This window comes from Gouania willdenowi, chromosome 22 (assembly GCF_900634775.1).
Source record: "Gouania willdenowi chromosome 22, fGouWil2.1, whole genome shotgun sequence".
Taxonomy (NCBI): domain Eukaryota; kingdom Metazoa; phylum Chordata; class Actinopteri; order Blenniiformes; family Gobiesocidae; genus Gouania; species Gouania willdenowi.
The window spans coordinates 3,908,205-3,928,744 of record NC_041065.1 but is presented as its reverse complement, the minus strand read 5'-3'; the positions used below and the strand labels follow the sequence as shown (position 1 = coordinate 3,928,744).

The following is a 20,540-nucleotide window of genomic DNA, read 5'->3' as shown; positions in this document are numbered from 1 at the left end:
GTATGTTTGAGCCTCTACGCAGAGCAGAGTCTGGACTGTCCGCGCTCCTCGGAGGTTAAATACGTTGACTGTTATTACGGTTACATAAGTAGGGGATGCATTGCACACAGGCCGCATCGGGGGATGCTAAAGGGCTGCTGGGGTCCTTAGGTAAAGACAGGAGCGTCCGAGCCAATCGCCTGTATTGAATAGGTGCGGCTGATCTAATGTATGTGTTTCTGGGTTATTCAGAATAAAAAGAGTTAAAACAAGAAGACATAGTCAGTAGTTGTGTGCTCGTGCTAGTGATTTGCGTGTGCGCGTGTATGTGTGAGAATAGTGCACGTGTCAAACTTATGGCCTGCGGGCCAAATCCAGCCCTTTGGAGCATCCAATTCGGCCCAAACAGGGCTCTACACTAACTTTTCCAGTGGTGGCACTGGTGCGACCAACTTTTTCAGTTGGTCACACCCATTTTTTTGAATGGGGAGCATGCTGATGAATAGTTGACTTAACTGGCGTACCGTATTTTTGTATGAAGTAAAGATTGACAATGATTTGAGATATTTGCAAAATGTTTTCAGGTTTTCTAGTGACAATATTAAGTTTTTCTGCAACAAGCAGTGGCTGAAATTTATTTTATATAATTTAAAAAAAAAAGACGTAACTATTTTTTTTTTTAAATAACAGCAAAGCATAACAACAGAAATGCTGTACTTGAATTACCCTATCCGTAGCGTAACTTATCATCTGCATTGTTTCACTCCATGGAATTAAATTCAGAGGGTCCAGCTCTGATAGTGGGGTCTCCTAACCCTCTCCCCCGGTCAGGGGTCTGCAACCTTTACTCTACAAGGAACCATTTAACCTCATCTCACCTGGATTAAAGTCCTCCTGGAGCCAAAAAATACCTTCTCAGTGAAGACAATACAGTGTATTGAATTATATAAAGTTAAAATTATATAGAATGTTTGATTTAATTTTATTTATATTGATCATGTAAATGGCAACTTAAAAACAGTTTAAAATAAAATAAATTGACATCAAGAAATAAAACAGTGTCTTGCATCTTCAAATTCTTACACATCTCAGTTTAAATGAACACAATCGGTTTTTTTTTAGTTAATGTATTTAAAAGGCTACAAAAAGTAACATGAATTTGATAACACATGATCATGTGATCAACACATGTTAATTACTCATTTCTTGCCACACATAAAGCATGAATATTTAACCTGCACATTGGTGGTTAAATTAGTCTGTTCCCACACAATTAAAATCTCTATTTTCTTCCAGAATAGTGTTTATGTTGGTTTAATTATCTTACCAGGGATTTAAAACTTAAGGTTAGTCACAGGTGCAGGAAAGTTGATGGTCTGTAGATGTTGTAGGAGATGAAGAAGGAATGTGCTGAGTCATTGGACAACGTGATTTATTTTTAGGTTTACAAATTTTTATATCTTGATTTTATTTATCATTATTCATTAATAGCCTCTGTAAAAAACATTTTGATCACAGTCTCGAGCCCTACCAAAGGATAAAGTAAAAATTATAGAGAAAACGTGAATCATTGTGTAAATGAAACTCAGCACTCCTGATGCCTATGTCACATGATTCCAGTCGTATTTAGTAGGGATGCACCAAAAGGAAAATATGCGGCCGAATAATATATAAACGCTTGGCCAAATATCGAATGCGGTGGTGAAGTTTTTCACATTTTTTTTTTTTCTTTTTTAATAGTGCATAAATAGCCTAGAATACATTTTTAGACATGTTTTTTTTAAAGAAAGTAAATGTTTATTGAATATTCTGATGTTTTTTAGATATTCCAGTAGCCTTTGCTTTTAACAAAAAAAACCATAAAACTTTTCATTTATATTAGCCCTTCAAATAAAACAAAACATGCTTTAAAAAAAAAAAACTGGTGCATAAAAGGGGAGGTATGATGCAAAAAATGACTTTATAATGGTTTTGCTACAGTGATATACATCCCTTTAGCCTCATTCAGAGGGACAAAGAGGAAAAAAATTCTCTTTCCTCCCTCCATTGTTTTTCCACATTTTGTAAGAACAGTCAGCTCCAAACGGGCGAGTTGGATTTTGCCCACATTGGCAGGTGACGTCACCTAACACTGCGTTTTAATATAGAATATATATTATACTTTATTGCCATATATGTAAATGCAAACTGCACTACTGGACGCCCAAACTGCACTACTTTTTCTGCTGCCGATCGTGTTGGGAGTCACTGCTTGGAGCAACAGACCCATTGTTCAAACACATCAGCTGTTAGCACTCCGTGCTAATGCTACACCAGCCTATCCAGCGAGACCCAGTGTAGTATAGGGAGGAAACGATGGGGATGTTTACGAATTCATGGCTCACAGCGCTAGTAATGGACTCTGTTGTGGAAATGGATGGTTTCCAACTTTTACGCGGTGACGGAGAGTGCAAAGGAGAGAGTCTGGCTGTGTTTGTGTGTGGAAAGGAGGAGCTGCTGCTGTGCTCCTGCAGCAACGCACACACACTTTCCGACTCAAAATCATTGCACATTGTTTTATTGCGTCATTACATCACACGCTACTATTCGGCCTTGCTTTTAACTCACAAAACCGAAGGCCAAATGTTGTTTTTTTTTTTTGCAATATTCAGTGCATCTCTAACTGTGTGAAATGAGGGGTTCAAAACGCTTAAAGTAGGATTTTATTAAAATTAGTGTTACCTAAAAAAAATGGAAATCATTAGACTGATCTGCTGCCTTGTTATATAGCAAGTGTTGGTGATGCTACACCACTTTAGTTAAAACAAAGTAAACAGACTGTGGCTATAAGAACATGTCAGCTCTTTTTGTTTGATGTTAATTGTACTTGGAACCAGTTTGATGAATTTCTTACTTTTAAAAAATTATCTTTTATTCCTTTTTTCCATTTAGGTCGATGATTTTAAGTGGGTGAATTGATTTGTTTTATTAGTAAATAACTTTAAAATAGTCTCAATTATTTGAATGGGAAAAATTGTGATTTTTACAAAGAAAAAATCATGATATTTTTCCCAAATCGCCCACCCCTGGGCTAATGTTAATTCTAACCTAAGGGTTAATGCTAGGCTAATGATATTGTTAGATTAATGCTAATGCTACATTAATGCTAACACTAGGCTTGCAAATATTGTAGTTAATATTCTCCTTCTGCCATAGCAAATAATGAACAAATCATCAGCAGGCTTTTTTGTTAATTCAGTCTTTTTGCTTTTTCTCTCATCCTCCTGGTCAAACTTTTTGCCGTACAAACATGAAATTACACTAATTTGTGGCCCCAACCCTCAGTTTTTTATTTGTAGATCATACAAATTTCCCACAATTGGGAGTTGTTTGACACAAGATCCTGCTGGCTTTCTCATCCTCATTTCCCTGCATGTCAGCTCACACACAGAGCTGCAGGTAATCACTGCTGTTACCATGGCAACTCATTGACTGACAGCTCTGATTATTCAATCCACCTTTCTCTTTGGAGTTTGCATGTCCTCCCAGTGCTTGCATTGCTTTTCTCAAACTCTTTCTAACCCTTCAGGCCATTATTTAACCTTTAACCCTAATTTTTCACAGCATAGGAGGATCCGTGACCTGCGAGCAAGCACCACTGGCGTGGACACTTTTGAAATTTTCTAACTCTGTAGAACCAAATTTAGTGAAGTAAAGCTAAAGTTTTACTTTAAAGCCAAAAGTTACTTGTTGAATTGTGAAGATGAATGGAGTTAGACTTACTCATGCTTGTTATAGGTCCACCACTAATAAGAACTCACAGACATTGTATAGATGAGAAATATCATTGTATTCAAGACTAATTCCAAGACATGCTTTTCAAATTTCACACACAAATTATAAAACACACCCTTTATATTGGACGGTGATTATGGGTTTCAAAGTGGAGGTTGCGCTCAGAGCTTTAGTCGAGCAGAAAAAAGACCTTTCCCGGCCGGCCCGAGAGAACACAACCCAAATGAAGCCGATCTCTTTTTAAGCCCAAACACGTTTTACCCTGACAGTATTCGCATCCGTGCGCGCATGTTAGGGCTGGGTATCACCAGGTACCTCGCGATACGATATATCACAATATTTTTCCAGCAATAACAATATTATTGCGATGCGTCAATAATCAATATATCACGGGACATTTGAACCACGTTACATCACGATATTTGTGTCACTGAAGAAATTCAGATTTTATCTACTGCACTGAATCCATTTGACAGGAATTACAAAACATTGTCAATCATAGGGATGTAACGATTAATCGTAAGGCAGTTAAAAATCGATTCATAGGTATCACGGTTGATATCGATTTTCTAAAAATTGAATCGCAGTACGTTTTTTAACCAGCAGAGGGCGCTATCCACAAGTGTAGGCGGCGGGCGGAGTATGCTACTACTTTCTTTCTGGCTGCCTTCTAGTCTTAAATATGTTAATAAATGATTCCTTACCCCTTTAGCACCGAAGGAATATCTGTAATATTACTTGAATATCTGTAAAAGTCACGTTTTGCTATTAGCTCTGTCTGCTAGCATAGCTTCTCTTCTTCACTGCAAGATATCTGCATGCCAACCGACCACTGTGTTACCAGCGCCCTCTGCTGGTCCAAACAAATATGACGTAAATCAGTGTAATCACTGTTTTTTTTTTTGTTTTTTTTAAAGTCCAATTGTTAAGGCACAAAATACATTTTCAGTTGCACTTTTAAAAGAAAAAGAACTATTATGCAGTTTTGCATTGTTTATTATAGAACCAGAATTTAAATTAATAGGCTTCATTTTCATTTGTATTATTCCTTTATTTATTTCATTCAAGATTTATTTTTAGTTAAATTGCATTGTTTTGAATAGTTTATCAAAGAATTCTTTTGACAATGAAAAATAAAAGGAAAATAATACAGTATTTTCTAGTTTTTTTCCCAAAAAAAAAATTTGTCTACAGTCCCATTTTGTAAAATAAATCGTGAGAGAATCGTATCGTGAATCGAATCGTATCGGGAGTTGAGTGAATCGTTACATCCCTAGTCAATCAGTTTCACATGAATGACAACCAAGTAAAACAAAGTGTAAACTGCACAGTGGCTCTGCTTAACACACACTGAATACAACTCGTCACATGTCCTTGTGTTATATTTAAGTCTTGAAGGGAAAACTGATAAAAAATATTGCTTCACCAAAAATATTGTTAATGTTTGTGCAAATTAACTTTAAATCGTTCAGTGCTAGTAATATCAAGTTCTCTGTAAACATGGACACACAGCTTAACAAGCAGAATTTCATGTGCCGCTCCACGCTACGTCCCGGTTTAAGCACACTGTTTGTATTGGACGTTGATAACTGTTACAAAGCGAAGGATGCACACAGGCGAAATCGGGGCACCAAAGTGGCTGCAGGGGTCCTCAGGTGAAGCTGGGAGCATCTGAGCAAATCGCCTGTATTAAATAGACGGTGCGGCTGATGTATGTGTTTCTTGGTATGCAAGAAACAACCCGTGCACGCCTGGAAGTCTTTTTATGTCCAAGTGTGCAACAAATATTACGACAGTACCGATTAAAATAGGAAAAAACAACAGAAAATTCCCCCTACGATGCTGAAAACAACGACATCACTCCGTAGGAGATTATAATTACAACGTCGGAGGCCCCTACGCTCAGCAGCGCTGGCGAGAACCCTTAAGTCATCATTTCATCTTATAAATCCACCTTTCTGTGTGGAGTTTGCATGTTCTCTCAGTGCTTGCAAATGCATTGCCTTTTTCAAGTTAGTTTCCCTACTGGGTTTTTGAAAGGTACCAGACACATTTTCCCAGTGCTTGCATTGCTTTTTCCCCAACTGTGCATGTTCTGTGTTTGCATTGCAACAAGTTCAGCTCTCTGTTCACTTTCAGCAAATACCTTCAACCCATTTCAATGTTTTTCTACCTTCTTTGGCTTTTTTCAACTTTTTCAACCTTTTTTAGCTTTTTTCAAATTTCTTCAGCTTCGTTCTTCATAACCTCCTACCATTCAAGAACATACAGTAACTGTTGGATTGATCAGAGTCTCCAGATTGCCCAGTAAAAGTGAATGAGAGTGTGAGTGGTGTTCTGTCTGTGTGTGTGTGTGTGTTGCCCTGTGAAGGACTGGCACCCTGTCCAGGGTGCACCCCTGCCTAGCACATAATGACAGCTGGAAACAGGCCCCAGCAGACCCCTGTGACCCTGAAAAGGAGCAGGCGGGTCAGAAAACGGATGGATGATCTTCTGAATTCCCTCATGCAGAGTACTGCGCCGTGGGTCAGATGCTCCATCCCCATGCATTTTCTTCAGGAACTGCAAAAATTCTAGTTAAATTTATTTTATTTTCACACCAGTGACCTATGGCCTTGTGCCTACGACCGATCACACTAGTACTGCTATTTAGCAATAAAGCACTCCCTCTTGTTTAGGGATGTCCCGATACAACTTTTTCACTTACGATACGATACCGATATTGCCGCCTTGAGTAATGGCCGAAACGATGTCAGCACAACTCATTCATACTTTTATTTATTTTGTAGTGTGTATGGTAGAAAGCTTGATCATGTGATGTTACTCAAACAGAGAACAATAGTCAGCAACAGCAGGTATGAGAAAAACTGATCCATTTATTATTAACCAATTGGTTACATTCATTTTAACCTTCAACATAATATCTACAGTATTCTACAATTAAATTAATATAAAATATATCGGCGATTTTAGATGCAGTCTGATAAAATCTGATATTCCTTTTCTGGCTGATATCGGACCGATATCAATATCAGATTGGGACACCCCTACTCTCTTTTGATATTGCTTTAATAGGATCAGTTTAGAGCTGCAACTAACGATTATTTTTGTAGTCGAGTAATCTATCAATAATCTTTATTTTTTTTATTAGTCGATTAGTCACAATTATTTTTCTGTTTTGAATCACATATTTTAGACTGCTCTTTTAGCGCACCTGCTTAAATCCTTCCACCTGTGAACGTGTCCCTGTTGTTCTGTGACAACATGTTTTAGAGAGAGGAATCAAAACAATGACAAACATGAATTTGTAGTGTAGTTGTTATATTTAACACAAAATATAATTGAAATCAAATCAAATATGAATGAATTAAATATCACAAACTTAACGTGTAAGTTGTCTTGAACATAAGTAGTAATAGTAGTAAACAAAGAGTGTAAGTAAGCAACTTTAAAAAGCTGGAGCTAACCTGCCAGTAGGTTGTGAAGGTAATGAGGTTTAAACCAATCACAGAATTTTAATTAAAGGTCTAGAGGACGATTTTTCCAAAGAAATGCGTCTGCATATGCACAAAACTCTACCTGCTCAAGAGGGAACGCCTACGTCTGCGAGAGAGCGTTTCTTTTCTCAACTTCGGGAACAGCTCTGTTTACAAGTTGGAGTCGGCATCGCTCAGACAGACTTGCCTTCCAAAAGAAGATTTGCACTTTTCCCACTATGTCAGACTCGCCACCAGTAAGTGAAACTCCATTTTCAAAGGACCCGATGCGCACCGGGCACAAGCATGTACGACGACCTTACTTAAACATATCATCAGAATGATTGACAATTAGAGGACCAATAGTTAAGATGATCCACCCGGAAGTTGAAGCCAAAATAACATCATCCACAATACCTTTAAATCAAGTCCATAAAATAAAAGAATAAATAATAATATCTTGTTTGAAAAAATCCTTACAAGTTAAGAAATGTCTAATTAATGTTATCCAAATCACATAGTTGATAATAAATTAGAGGTTTACTGTACAGAATAGACACTAGTATCAGCAGAAGGCAGAAAAAAATATTTCAAAGCAGGTACGTCACTAACTTATTGAGTACAGAGCTAATCATGCTTTCAGACATACACACAAACTTAATACCTATTATTAATTAATACTTATTGAATCTAGGGCTGCCAACTTGAGTCGTTTAGTCGACTAATTGGTTGATGCCGTCGTGGTCAACCAAGATTGGTCGACCAGACTTATTAAATATGCAGGGACTTTGACTTTCAATCTCAGCATTAAAAGTTATTAATTATTTGCAAAATAATAAAATTACAATGGGTGACATTTGTACGATTTGAACAATGTAGTCTACTGATATAGTTTGTAAGTAGACAAGCTTTTTTACCTGTTAACTCTCGCCGCTGTCAATTAAGTATATGACGCAACGCCGCATGTGCTCAGTCCACATGCATAGCAGACAGCAGCATCAACCTGACTCATCACACTAACCCGGGGTTTCCACTGGATACGTCTCCGCTGCGCCACGGCACAGATCCGATATTTCACCGCTGTCCGCCGTCCGGTAATTCACACCAGTTGCTTTTTGAGTCCGCCGCGGTGCTCTCCGGTTGAGCGACTGTGACGTCACGAGACAGAGCAGTTCTCACGATATTTATATAATCGCGCGAGAACGCAGTTAAATATGTGTTACAAACACAACAATAAACAGGTCAGTGTTCCTAACGAAAGAGAAGAAGGTTGGAAATTAACACATTGACTAATGTGGAAAAACCTTAACAGCGGCGGTGACGTAACGCAGCGGGGCCGCATCCAGTGGAAATTGGGGGTCATCCTGCTGTGCAAAGAGGATCCAGTTTCGACAAAATGAAGGATTACATTCAAGACAGAAGCAAATGTGACTACAGGGCCACTAGTGTGTGGAAACAAAATCAGAACAGATACCCCAGGCTCCTTCTGGCTGCGAAGCGATTCCTCTGCGTCCCTACCATCCATGCCCGCCAAACGCATCTTCTCCAAAGCGGCCTTATTGCTCATTTCTGATTTTTTCATGTTCACCCGTTCACATTACCATTTAAAATGTGACCTGTATCAGACTACAGTGTAAATGGTTTGTGGCTACAATCTGACCCACGTGAGCATTGTCACGTTTGTCTCAGAGTTTTTGTGCAGCGGAGCCAGGGATGAGCAGGTGGAGGATGAGGAAAAAGAGACAATTATTTTGTTTTGGATTTTGGTGGTTAAACACAGACCATTTATGATATGAACCTTATTCAAGCTTTGGCCCGAACTCAAAACTGAAACCGACGGGTCTGACATACATTAGGTATTTATATCCATGTCCGACTCAAAACTTACAATTAAAACCTTTTTTTTTTCCTCATACAAATGTCATATTTACGTTTGTTTTAGTGGTAAGACTGCTTAACAGACAACTGTTTGTCATCATCAGATCAGCGCACGGGGAAACAAGTGCACATCAAATACACACAGGAGCGCAGCGCACGCTAGAGATAGCTCTATTTACATAATCCATGTTCTTGTGAAGAAAAAGGATTGATTCAATTATCCTAGAGGATCTCGCACTGTGCAATAAAATAGTTACAAGTAGAAATCTATCCAACAGTGCTGTGGCTAAATTTAAAGAGGCCATTCCTGCTGCCTTAAACTCAGTGCACCATCCAATAAATAACTATGATATTAATTATAACCCCTCTCAACTGGATCTGCTTGTCGATAGCTCTGCTAGTCTACTAAAATCCACCTTGGACTCAATTGCCCCATTGAGGGAAAAAACTATTAAACGTCAGAGGAAAGCTCCGTGGTTTAGCTCTGAAACTCACACACTCAAACAGACAACCCGTAAATTAGAGAGAATGTGGCGCTCCAATAAAACAGAGGAGTCACGAATACTTTGGCAAGAAAGCCATAGTAAATACATGACAGCCTTACGACATAGTCGATCTACATACTACTCCTCACTAATTGAAGAAAATAAAAATAATCCGAGGTACCTTTTCAGCACTGTAGCCAGGCTAACACAAAGTCAGAGCTCTATTGAGCCCATGATTCCTCTAGCCCTCAGCTGTGAGGACTTTATGACATTTTTTAACGATAAAATTCACAAGATTAGAGATAAAATTAGCCACTCCCTGCCTTCACCTGGGCCTGCTGTACCATTAAATGTAAATAGGCCTAACCTAAACTGTTTCACACATATAGGACTTCAGGAACTTAACTCTATTATTTCATCCTCCAAACCATCGACCTGCCTTTCAGATCCGATCCCAACTAAGCTGTTTAAAGAAGTTGTTCCCCTAGTCTGCCCATCTTTGTTGGAGACAATAAATATATCCCTATCAATAGGCTACGTGCCACAGTCCTTTAAAGTAGCTGTAATCAAACCCCTTCTCAAAAAACCTACTCTTGATTCCAGCACTTTAGCAAACTACAGGCCTATATCTAATCTTCCTTTTATTTCAAAGATTCTTGAGAAAGTTGTGGCAGCTCAGCTCTGTGAATTTCTTCAAAACAACAGCCTGTTCGAGGACTTCCAGTCAGGCTTTAGAGCTCAACACAGCACAGAGACTGCTTTAGTTAAAGTAACTAATGATCTACTCTGGGCTTCAGATGAAGGACGACTCTCAGTGCTGGTTTTATTAGATCTTAGTGCAGCTTTTGACACTATAGATCACTATATTCTACTAGAGAGATTAGAGAAATTACTTGGAATCACAGGGACTGCCCTAAACTGGTTTAAGTCCTACCTATCTGATAGGTACCAGTTTGTACACGTGAATAATAAGTCTTCTGTGTACACTAAAGTAAGCTACGGGGTTCCTCAGGGCTCTGTGCTAGGTCCAATCCTCTTCTGTATCTATATGATCCCCCTTGGTAATGTTATGAGAAAATACTCTGTTAACTTCCACTGCTATGCTGATGATACCCAACTGTATGTATCAATGAAGTCAGGTGAGACAAATCAGCTATCTAAACTTGAGGCCTGTCTAAAGGACATTAGGGCCTGGATGGACCAAAATTTTCTTCTTCTCAACTCAGACAAGACTGAGCTCATTGTACTGGGCCCGCGACACCTTAGAGAAACCTATGCTAGCCTAACTGCCCTAGATGGCATTACTCTGGCACAAAGCACAACTGTTAGAAACCTTGGGGTTCTATTTGATCAGGACTTATCCTTCAACTCTCACATAAAACAAACTTCAAGAACTGCCTTCTTTCATCTCCGTAACATTGCTAAAATCAGATCTATCCTGTCTCAGGGCGACGCCGAAAAACTAGTCCATGCTTTTGTTACCTCTAGACTGGATTATTGTAATTCTCTTTTAGCAGGCTGCCCGAGCAAGTCGCTTAAGACACTTCAGCTGGTTCAAAATGCTGCAGCACGTGTACTGACTAAAACTAGGAGAAGAGATCACATTACTCCTGTATTAGCCTCTCTGCATTGGCTTCCCATAAAATATAGAATAGAATTCAAGATTCTTCTTCTCACTTATAAAGCCCTAAATGGACAGGCACCAGTCTATCTCAAGGAGCTTGTAGTGCCATACAATCCCCCCAGAACACTACGCTCTCAAAATGCTGGACTACTCGTTGTTCCATTCATCTCTAAAAGTAGTATAGGAGGAAGAGCTTTCAGTTATCAGGCCCCACTTCTCTGGAACCATCTACCAACCACGGTTCGGGGGGCAGACACCCTCTCTACCTTTAAGGTTAGGCTCAAAACATTCCTCTTTGATAAAGCTTTTAGTTAGGAACCAGCTCATAGCTCATAATTAAGATGCAATAGGCATAGACTGCCGGGGGGGGGGGTCTGGCATGCTCGGTTGGAGAGAGGTTGGAGAGGGCGTTAAGAGAGAGGTCATTTAGGTTAGAGAGGGACCGGAGAGGGTCCCATTCCTCTTTCAAACACTCCCTCTATGTCTGCTTACTCCCTTGTGTGTTTGCTCCTGTACTCCTTCTGGCTTTTGTCTTGCAGGTCCGTGGGATCCTCAGTGTGGAGTTACAGAGACTCAGCGGCTCTGTCTCCACCCTTTTCTCTGCACACACCCAACACAGCATAACGTGGATGGCTGTTCATCATAGGAATGGGATCCACACAAGGTTCCTGCTGCTTAACAGAAGGTTTTCCTTGCCGCCATGATGAATTCATGTTGGGTGTGGGATACTTATGTATGTGTATATACGTATATATGCATATGTGTGTATCCATAAAATGAAGAGTCCGTCCTTAAGACTGCTCTACTGTAAAGTGCCTTGAGATACCATTGGTTATGATTTGGCGCTATACAAATAAAGATTGATTGATTGATTGATTGATTGATTCAACAGTGGATGCTTCAAGCGTGTCTTAATTCTGTCCCTCTGCTCCGATCAGAGGACAGCGCACTGACAGCTGCAGCACAGCACCTTTTTTTTTTTTTTTTTTTTTTTTTTGGGTCGACAAATTGCTACGTGTGCCGTAGTCTTGGTCGACCAACCATTTCCTTGGTTGACTACAGCCCTACTTGCATCACAGACTGTCGACTAACAAACGCATTTGCATGTGATTAGCAATGAAAGATTGGGGAAATATCATTGGTAGTGTTATCACTCCTCTCTCGGTCCGTGCACAAACCGGGACTCCGCTGATTCTGTTTCGGATGTCCGTGGATCTTTGTCGTGCTTTAATGATAATAAAGTTCTGAAGCTTTAGAAACTTTAGGTTGCGTTAAGCTTCTTCAGTTTTTTCCTCTTTGCGCCATTCTACTTTGCTGTTTACTTGCACAAAGTTGGTGGTGCACTGCCCCTAGCAGTCAATGTGAGGTACTGCAGCAGAAAGAAAGGAGGAAGCGGCCGCAGGCTGGATTTTATCATTAATTTACAATATTAAATGACGTGTCAACGCTATATAATAAGGCTGAACGATTAACCTTAATCGCATTGATATTAAGGTTTTCACTACTGCGATAACCTCAGATGCTGAGGTTTTTTCTTCAGTCTTCATCATTTGAGTGATATAAATGTTCACCAATCAGAAATGCAGAAAACCGCCTTCCTGGGCTGTTGGCCAATCAGAGATGGTAACAGGACACAAGCTTGTATGTGCTGCAGCAAGTCTCAGTGAGTGCGCTAAAAACCACTACACTAGGGCCCTATGAAATTCATGTTAACAGAATCACAGAATCAACCAATGAATACAGAATCTACCGTTGAATACGGAAATTGATAGAATCTGGTTGAAACACCGTCACCGTAAGGAAAAGGACGTTTTTTATGGGGAAATGTTTTGGGGAGCGCTTATTATGGTACACCGCCTGCCCCTCTACCATCCTGGCTGCTTCAAACAGTCTAAAAATCCCACTAAACCCTCTCTAAACTGTCAAAAAACTATGCAAATCATCACTGACTTCTAAATCTGAGCCGACCAGTGCCCGCTTATCTTTAATGCGTCTGTGGAGCTCCGTCCGTTTCTCACGTAGCGCTGCTGCGCTCTGTGAGAACATGAGTCAGCTTTAATCAGCTTCACCTGCTCAGATTGTTTAAACATCTCATCAGAGCTACAGAAGAGCTGTGGATAAAGTTGTTCTGTTGTTGAGACCTACGATACCAGGGTTTGTAGAGTCTGAAACATCGTAAATTACTGATAACTTCTGATACTTTGTCCATTTATTTTTGTTTAATCATTATGGTCTGGAATGATATCATCAGGATCATTTGAATTAGGTTAATTAAAATTAAGTTGATCAAAACGTAATCAATAAACCTTATCAGATTCAGTAGCCCATTGATATCTGAAGGGGAATTGGGTGACATTAATGCTGCTCTCATACATATATGATATGAATAATTAAAAAGGAGCAGAACAATCCATGTCAGTACAACTTATATCTACCTTTCAATTGTATCTTACTCATTATTTAAAATTACATTTTTATTTTTGACATTTTTGTTTATTTATATTTTTCTTTTTGTTAGTATATATTTTGTTTCCTCACAGTACAATTTATATCTACCTTTTAATTGTATCTTACTTTATTTTTGACATACATTTTTGTTTAATTATGGTTTTTTATTAATTAGTATTTATTTTGTTTCCTTAAATGAGTTCAAAACAAATTTCCTGAAAACTATTTTCGAATCGAATCGCAATATCTGTCAGAAAAATCGCAATTAGATTTTTTGTCAATCGTGCAGCCCTATTATAAAATTTGCGTTGACACATTTTTGTAGTCGACATTATCGAATATGTCGACTAATCATTGCAGCCTTAGAACTGTTCATTTAAAAGTTTTAATGAAAACAAAGCACAAAAAAAAACCAGGCCTTCTCAGGAGAAGCATTGGGATTTGGAACCAGATTCAACATAAGGAACAGGAACAGGTTCCTCAAATTTGGAACCTGTTTTATCACACTGTCACAACTTAAACAGTAAGACAACATCACTCTCAATGAGTGACTTAAAGTGACTTTTTCAATAGTATAATGTCCATATTCCTGTCTGCCACACAGATGCTAATATGACCTTTTCAGGTATTAGGCTACAGGGTTCTCGCCAGCGCTTTCAGCACTGTAGGGCGGATTTTCAGTTGTTTTTTTGTTTTTTTAATCGGTACCGTCATATTAATTGTTGCACACTTGGACGCAAAAGGGACTTCCAGGTGTGCACGGGTTGCTTTAATTCTTTTTTTAAATTTGAATAACCCAGAAACACATACATAAATACAGGCAATTTGCTCGGATTTTCCCGTCTTTATCTGAGGACACAGAGGACCCCTACAGTCACTGTGCTGCCCTCGATGTTGCTTGTATGCACCTCCAATATAAACAGAGCTTCAATCAGACAAAGCATATAGCGCACATGAAGCTGCTCTTCATGTTTATAACTCGCAATGGATTATTTTACATGCATGTGCACGGATGTGAATACCTTTGCGTTGAAATGTGTTGGGGCTTAAAGAGACATCAGCTTGGTGAGGAGCAGGAAGCATTAAGATTTCTGATTTGAATAATAGCAATAGGCCTGGGCAAAAAATCTATTAATCGAATTTGTAGATGAAAACGATTTTTATTTTGCAAAATCCACAGGCATGTTCAATTTTTCTTCACACTATGATGAGATGCTAAGGGAAGAGTTTATTTTTTTTTATTGTAATGTCATATATTATAGAACATGTAGTTATCTGATTTCTTTATCAGCCCAGCCCTAAATACAAATAATAATAGCCTTTCATAATTTGGTCTTTCACAACTGCTTGTATAAAGAAAGATGTAAACTAGTATTTGGCATGAATCACAACTGCTGTAAACGGAGTCATATTCAATGTCCATAAGAATAGATTATGTCCTTATCACAGGTAGGGGGAGCAGTGGCGGCCGTATTGATACAAATCAAGTTTGCCTTCTTTCTACGCCTGATAAGAATAAATTAGGTGCATTATAATAAATCTAATTTAGCTGTTTGCTGCTGATCTTGCGGACCTCCATGTTGTAACTTTGTTGCGGTACAAATACAAAGTCTGTGTTCAAAAGAAAACGCGAAGCAGTGATGGTGCAATCAATGTGCCTTGGAAACACAGGACAGAATGAAATAAAACGTGAAAAAATCGCCCCGCAAACCTGAAAACAGGAAAAAGTGGGTCAGAAAATAGATGGATGGATGAAAAAGTCGATGCAACATGGATTTTACCGATGCAGGCACGCAGTGAACCCGTAAATTGTATCGATGCACACTGAATGAATCGATGCACTCGCATCGCGCACGTTTCTATCTAGATTCCGATTTCTATCGATCCACATGCTTAAAGCAGAAGCATGCAATTAAAAAGTGTTTGTGTCACAGAAGGTGAAAAGTCTTTTCTGATGGGATCCACAATGCTTTCTGCAAGGTCAGATCAGATGACTGTGTAACAGATATATCCCCAGGAGCTGTAACTGTAGCATACAGATGACAGATTAGCACAATCATCACACTTGCACTCTCCTGTGACCTCCCCCGGGTCTCCCTGACTTTGTCACTCTCTCACACCTTGAATATATTTTCCTGACATGTTGGACTGGCATCCCCAGGGCTGAGCCCCCAAGCCCTAATTTGTTTAAAGGCTTTTAAACTATTTAGTATCAGCAGGAGGTGGACACCTCACTGGGCCATGCATCCTAACTGTGTGCCTGTTGGAGCCAAAGGGTCTTCTAGGGTGTCACCTACTTAGTCACTTGGAGCTGTGAAAGGACTGTGGGTTGGTCTTGTCCACTCGGAGTACTGCAAGAATCCAAAAGAGACTGCATTTAGGCTAACAAAGAAATCGATGAACGCACAAAAGGATAATTAACACCAACATTAGATCTTCCTCCAATGAGGATTGGCGGTGCTTATTGGTCAGCGTTGCCCCTGGCTTTTCCTTGGAACGTGTGAAAACCTCTCTTTCATTTAGCTTGGATAAGTAAAGGACTCTTTTTGTAATCATCCAGAAATCAACTGGCAAACTGATGACCTGAGCCTTTTTCCATCAAGACTGAATCAGAAAAAATGTTACTTCTCTGAGAGATGGGCAAACTTTTTCTACTCTTGTTCCGTCATTTTGGGTTTTTTTTTTTTTTCTGAGCAGGAGGAAGTGATAGATGTCTAATCATTATTTTTTTCATCCACCCATTCCTCCCACTTTAACGCAAAATTTCTGCCCATTTTGTCATCAAGGTGTCATGTTGCCTAAGAACATCGCTATGTACCCCTCTGATGGGGAGCTGGTGAGCTTCTCTGACATCTATGACATTTTAAGCGAGCAGCAGCACTACTACACGGAACTCATCCAGCAGCAAGAGAGGAATTATAGAGTATTCCTGCAGATGCTTATGGACACCTCCTCCAGCCGCATGGATAATCTGTTCAGAGAGATGCAGGACCTGAGGAACAGCCTACAGAAAACCAAAGCGGAGCTGTTGGAGGTCAAAAAGCAGAGCGTACAGAACAGTAAGAGAGCAGAGTGTCTTGCAGAAGGCCTGGTGATGGTCCGTGGGACAGTAGACGTTCTCAGCAGCAAAGCTGGATCAAGTGGAGGAGGAAAAGGTGTTGAGATGAAGCAACGAAGAGCAGCTCTGAGGCTGGATGGAGGGAGAAGCAGGGAGGCCAAAAGACCAGAACCAAAAGCAGCTAAGCTGGTGGCCGACCTGACAGATATCCAGTTTGGTCATTTTAAGGTGGATCATAAATACCATTTCTGAAGTGATTCTTAGCACTGTCATCAATTCTGGGATTGTTGCTGATGTTTTTTTGTTGTTGTTGTCAAACCTTTACAAATTTAACACAATAAAAAAATTGAACTTTTTGAAGCAGCCTTTTCATTTGTTTTAATCCATACAACCTCACGGTTTTATTCTCAACTTTACTCAGATGTCTCCCCTGTAATATAGGAAACTGTGCTGATGCTTTGGTCTGCTTTATGATCCTTATTGTTTCTAGGCTGATCAGCTAACAGAGGAGCAGATTGCTGGTAAGTTAATTTTTAATTAAACACGGACAGTATTTGAAGCACTTGACAAAAATGGAAGGACTGTTCTCTGCTGTTGATAGTAATCAGTCTTCCCTGTCCACTATTTGTGGCTCTCCAGAGTTTAAGGAGGCCTTCTCCCTGTTCGACAAAGACGGAGATGGGACCATCACTACCAAGGAGCTTGGCACTGTTATGAGGTCTCTGGGTCAGAACCCTACGGAGGCTGAACTCCAGGACATGATCAACGAAGTGGATGCAGATGGTATGCACTTAAAGTACCAGCAGTTTCGGACACCATTGCACAAATTACTTTGTGTTTACTCATTACTCATTGTTTTTTTCATTGTCTGGCCTTGTCTCTGCCAGGCAACGGGACCATTGACTTCCCTGAGTTCTTGACTATGATGGCAAGAAAGATGAAAGATACTGACAGTGAGGAGGAGATCAGGGAGGCATTCCGAGTCTTCGACAAGGTAGGCGTCAGTGTGCTGTACTAGTCCTAATAATTGAGATTTGCTATGTATCAAGATTTTTATCTTATGCGATGTAGAAAATGACAAAATAATGGTTTAAATTATATTTTAACTAATTTTAGTTTGGCTACTTCTCCCCTATCTTCGCTCTCTTACAAACTCCGCTTCACATCCCTCTGAGTACAAACGCCCTACACTCACTCACTAGTTGTTGAGTCAACAAGATGACGGACACAGGCAGCATCATTTTATTGCAGTGCTTTGCATGCCTTGCTGACTAGTCAGAGGCACACGGTAGGCCTGGGGCGATAATCCATTAACTGAGGGATTTAAAAAAAAATATTGTACTTTAACTTTTTTGGCCTCAATAAATCCCCATCTGCGTGTTTGTTTTCCTTGTCTTGCGCTTCCAAACAGGCTGGAGGATGTCTGTCTCGGATGTCTGTCTCGGAATTCCGTGTGCGTGAAGTCTCTCGTTAGTCAGCCATGAGCTCCCGCTTCACTGCAGCAAAGCCACCAGTGTGAAGCCGCGGTGGCGTGAACAGCCACATGCCCTCGCTGTGCTTCCGCAGGTGCTCACAAAGCTTCAGAAGAAAGCAGTAGCATCCTTGTGGCGTCCTCTGGAAGCCGTTGAAAGAGTACCTGTATTGGAAATGTATATAACATAAAATGTGTTTAATGTATTACCAAACAACAAAATATGTGAATCTCTTTATTTAAAAAAAAAACACCTTAAAAGGACATTTTTGAGCAATTTTATACCTTTTGGCAAAAACTATGGACTTTGGTCAGGATATGACGCACGTTCGTTGATCGGCGTGGCTTCTCGTTTTAAAGAAATGGTGGGAGGTAGAGGCGTAACAGGTCTGTTTACATTGTGGGAAGTGTTGTTTTTCTGTTAGCTCTCGGCGTGAAGCAGCCGTGTGTAACCTGTCCTTCAATGATAAAAGTGCAGCATCCAGGTTGTAGAGAGTTGTCACGATACCAAAATGAGTAACCAGACAAAGTATTACTATTCTAGGTAATATTGCGATACTGAAGCCTTTTTTTATTATTATTTTTATGAACTGCAATGTATTTGCCCTTTAGAAATACTTGTTAATTACTTATAGTGTTGTTTGGTGCAAGAAGAAAAGCATATAAGCAATAAAAAACGAATAAATGAAGTTAGAATTTATATCGTTGAAATTAAAAAATAATAATTACGTTTTCTTTGCACATCGATTTTGTCAATGGCATGTGGGGGTGCAGACCCAAATGCAGGTATTTATTGTTACCACAGGCATGGTCAGTCCAGGGAGGCAGATGTAAACAAAAACACAAAAAGCGAAACCAAGAAGCAAAGGTAAACAAGAATCTCCACAAGGCAAAAATCTTGCTGTAGATCCAGGGATTACTGGCATGTAACCGAGCCTACATCACAAGTAGAAGCAGAACCATAGTCACAGCAAAAGTATTGTCCCAGCCCTGAACTGCAGCAAAGCCTCCACCTTTATACTCAGCAGATTATCAGATGCAGCTGGTCCCGTTAGCAATGTACCAACGAAAAACTTAATAGAAATTAATTCCAAATCAATGTTTCTCGCCCCTGTTACTGAGGTGGAGGTTCTAGACGTCATAAGGAAAAGTAAGAACAAGACATCAAAGGATGTTAATGACATTGATATGATGACTGTTCGGAGTGTAGCAGAAGAAATTATTCAACCATTTACATTTATCTGCAACCTATCTCTTCAGAGTGGCCAATTTCCCTCAAAAATGAAAATAGCACAAAGCGGGTGACAAACGCGTCTTTACCAACTACCGCCCTGTATATCTACTGCCACAGTTCTCCAAAATATTAGAAAAAATATTTGATACAAAACTTTGAAACTTTATTGAAAAACATAATTTATTATCTGACTGCCAGTATGGATTTAGACAAAACAGTTCACCATCTCTGACCTTTATTGACTTAATAGAGGAAATTACAAATTGTATAGAAATAAAAAATGTTGCACTCGGAATATTTATTGATTTACAAAAAGCTTTTGACACGATTGACCTTCAAATACTGATTAATAAACTGGAAAACTATGGCATTAGAGGTGTAGCTAAACAATGGTTATGGAGCTACTTGAATGAGGGACCCCAGTTTGTTCAAATTGAGAAATATAAATCAGAGCACAAAATTATAAAATGTGGTGTTCCTCAAGGGTCGATACTGGGGCCTACTCTATTAAACATGTACATAAATGACATAATCAAAATATCAATAAAATGAAATTTGTGCTGACGACGATTACTTGTTCAGGAAATAACGTGGAGCAACTTTTGGTACAGATAACTGAGGAAATGAATAAGCTAATATGCTGGTTTAATGAAAACAAGTTATCACTGAACTTAAAAAAGACAAAATTTATGTTATTTGGAAATCGGAAACATGACAATATTGTTCAATTATCCATTGATAACATAAACATTGAAAGAGTAAAACAAACATAAGTTTGGAATTGGCTCAAAATTCATCTCCCTAGTTAAATTATTGTATGCTCAGCCTCAGGCTTCCGTAAAAACGAATAATATCAATTCAAACTACTTTCCACTTGGTCGCTCTACAAGGCAGGGGTGTCCCCTTTCACCACTGCTATTTGCACTTGCCATTGAACCCCTCGCTATCTCTCTACGTACAGAGAAAGATTATAAAGGTATTGAGAGAGCAGGATCGGAGCACAAAGTAGCCTTATACGCAGACGATTTACTCTTGTTCATCTCTAACCCTGCGAAATCGATGCCTGGTATATTGTCAATTTTGGAAAACTTTGGCACAATATCCGGATACAAG

The 20,540-nt window shown here is 39.4% G+C and overlaps 1 protein-coding gene across 1 annotated transcript in view; it reads left to right on the top strand.

The window, feature by feature from the left end:
* LOC114456860 (calmodulin) overlaps positions 1 to 20,540 on the top strand; it is a 45,348-nt gene that overhangs the window by 4,831 nt on the left and 19,977 nt on the right. Inside the window, exons 2-4 of the mRNA XM_028438890.1 lie at positions 17,213 to 17,243; positions 17,362 to 17,505; positions 17,610 to 17,716. Coding sequence (XP_028294691.1) covers positions 17,213 to 17,243; positions 17,362 to 17,505; positions 17,610 to 17,716 — 282 coding nt within the window. The remainder of the gene's footprint in view (positions 1 to 17,212; positions 17,244 to 17,361; positions 17,506 to 17,609; positions 17,717 to 20,540) is intronic.